A 2,918-nucleotide genomic window follows, 5' to 3' on the forward strand; every position below is an offset into this window, starting at 1 on the left:
AAAAAAAAAACGAAAAAATTAAAATACGCATTTAAGAATTAAATAAAAACATGACGAAAAATTACAAAAAAAAAAATCGTGTTCATTAATTGTTAAGATAAGTAGGTATTTAAAAATATATACATATATTCACAAAGCGCAGTAACAGTAATAGATGTTTGTGGCACAAAGCTTCGCAACAACAGTACTTTTTATACACAGTTACTTATACATATACATACGCACGTATGTACATTGAACATATTAACATATGTAAATATGTATACCTAGTTATGGTGCTTATCTTATCACTTCCAGTGTGCAACACTTACTGGAATGCTTATCTGATATTTGCTTGAGAAGCATTGGCTCAGTTTGGCGCTTTTAACTTAGTTCATCGAAGACCATCATAGTCAACCCATTAAAATTTACGAACGACTCGTGCTTTAATTGCAACGAAGATAATTTTTCCAGTTAAACATATTTAAGAAAAATATTAATAAAATGCAGCTGGTGAAGAAAAGTGCAACATATTTGGTGATATTTTTGGGTAACGCATTTTTTTTTTCACTGAAAAAAGTATATGCCTAGAATTAGGGTCCGTGTAAAACTTAGCTTCTACTAGTATAAGTAAATATGTTTGTGTTTGTGAGTGACCTAAATAGGTACATAGTATATGTATGTATACACATATATACAAAAACTACCGCTTTTTTTAACAATTACGTTCACTTGCTTCGTTCAACTCTACAAAAATGTTTTTCTTATCAAATTGGCTTGTGTTTATTTAGAAAAGATAGTGACTCATACGATGTTTCAAGTATTTCTAGTAAACGAATTTTATTGTTAGTCACTTAATGCAAGAAAAACGTAATAGCTGGTTACCTCTTTCATAAAAATATTCGCGGAGTCAAGTGAGGTGTATTTGGCATACATATCTATGGAGAGTTTAGTGGCTGGAATGCATGTAGAATTATGAGGTCATCGATAAATTTGTAGATCAAAGTGTGTCACAAATAGTGTTTTAACAAAATTAATGACAATATGATATTAATACAAAAATTTACGTTAAAAAAAAGAATGGGATTTAAAAATAAATTAAATTGATTTAAACAAAATTAAATAAAATAAATGAAATAAAACAAATGAACACAATATTAATGCGCGCTAGGTTGGTCTAAAGTTTTTTTTTTACCAGCCACAGCTCAGAACTAAGGTATATCGAAATTAAGGTGACCCGCATTTTTTTCTTTTAAATCGGTTACTAACGGGTGATTTTTTTGAGGTTAGGATTTTCATGCATTAGTATTTGACAGATCACGTGGGATTTCAGACATGGTGTCAAAGAGAAAGATGCTCAGTATGCTTTGAAATTTCATCATGAATAGACTTACTAACGAGCAACGCTTGCAAATCATTGAATTTTATTACCAAAATCAGTGTTCGGTTCGAAATGTGTTTCGCGCTTTACGTCCGATTTATGGTCTACATAATCGACCAAGTGAGCAAACAATTAATGCGATTGTGACCAAGTTTCGCACTCAGTTTACTTTATTGGACATTAAACCAACCACACGAATGCGTACAGTGCGTACAGAAGAGAATATTGCGTCTGTTTCTGAGAGTGTTGCTGAAGACCGTGAAATGTCGATTCGTCGCCGTTCGCAGCAATTGGGTTTGTGTTATTCGACCACATGGAAGATTTTACGCAAAGATCTTGGTGTAAAACCGTATAAAATACAGCTCGTGCAAGAACTGAAGCCGAACGATCTGCCACAACGTCGAATTTTCAGTGAATGGGCCCTAGAAAAGTTGGCAGAAAATCCGCTTTTTTATCGACAAATTTTGTTCAGCGATGAGGCTCATTTCTGGTTGAATGGCTTCGTAAATAAGCAAAATTGCCGCATTTGGAGTGAAGAGCAACCAGAAGCCGTTCAAGAACTGCCCATGCATCCCGAAAAATGCACTGTTTGGTGTGGTTTGTACGCTGGTGGAATCATTGGACCGTATTTTTTCAAAGATGCTGTTGGACGCAACGTTACGGTGAATGGCGATCGCTATCGTTCGATGCTAACAAACTTTTTGTTGCCAAAAATGGAAGAACTGAACTTGGTTGACATGTGGTTTCAACAAGATGGCGCTACATGCCACACAGCTCGCGATTCTATGGCCATTTTGAGGGAAAACTTCGGAGAACAATTCATCTCAAGAAATGGACCGGTAAGTTGGCCACCAAGATCATGCGATTTGACGCCTTTAGACTATTTTTTGTGGGGCTACGTCAAGTCTAAAGTCTACAGAAATAAGCCAGCAACTATTCCAGCTTTGGAAGACAACATTTCCGAAGAAATTCGGGCTATTCCGGCCGAAATGCTCGAAAAAGTTGCCCAAAATTGGACTTTCCGAATGGACCACCTAAGACGCAGCCGCGGTCAACATTTAAATGAAATTATCTTCAAAAAGTAAATGTCATGGACCAATCTAACGTTTCAAATAAAGAACCGATGAGATTTTGCAAATTTTATGCGTTTTTTTTAAAAAAAAAGTTATCAAGCTCTTAAAAAATCACCCGTTACTTAACCGTCTCGTAGCACAGTGGTAGAAACACGAAATTTACTATTCAAAAAAAAAAGGTCTATAGCCTACAATTCTTGACGGATTTTCAATTTTTTGTTTTTTTTTTGTAAGACAATTAAATTCGTTAGAGGTTTAAGGAGCCAATCTTTAATATTATTTGTTTATATCGAATTCTTTTGTGCAAAGTGCAGCGAAAGTAGGAATTTTGAAGAAAATCGATTTTCCCGTGCCTGTTAACGAGTGTTACTTAATGAAAACTAGTGGAATGAAATTATAAGGCTGCTCTAAGAGGCAGAAATCACAAGTAAAATTAAAATTTTTTTTTTTAATTTTTAGAAAAATTTTAGGTATGTAGTTTTATA

At 34.4% G+C, this 2,918-nt stretch overlaps 1 protein-coding gene across 1 annotated transcript in view; it reads left to right on the forward strand.

The window, feature by feature from the left end:
- The first annotated feature begins 390 nt into the window (after positions 1–390).
- The window catches only part of LOC118747430, a 12,923-nt gene continuing 10,395 nt past the window's right edge, over positions 391–2,918 (forward strand). Inside the window, exon 1 of the mRNA XM_036481477.1 lies at positions 391–529. Within this exon, the coding sequence (XP_036337370.1) occupies positions 484–529 (46 nt within the window). The 5' untranslated portion in view covers positions 391–483. The remainder of the gene's footprint in view (positions 530–2,918) is intronic.

Source organism: Rhagoletis pomonella, unplaced genomic scaffold, assembly GCF_013731165.1.
Source record: "Rhagoletis pomonella isolate Grant_MI unplaced genomic scaffold, Rhpom_1.0 Rhpom_scaffold_00012, whole genome shotgun sequence".
NCBI lineage: Eukaryota > Metazoa > Arthropoda > Insecta > Diptera > Tephritidae > Rhagoletis > Rhagoletis pomonella.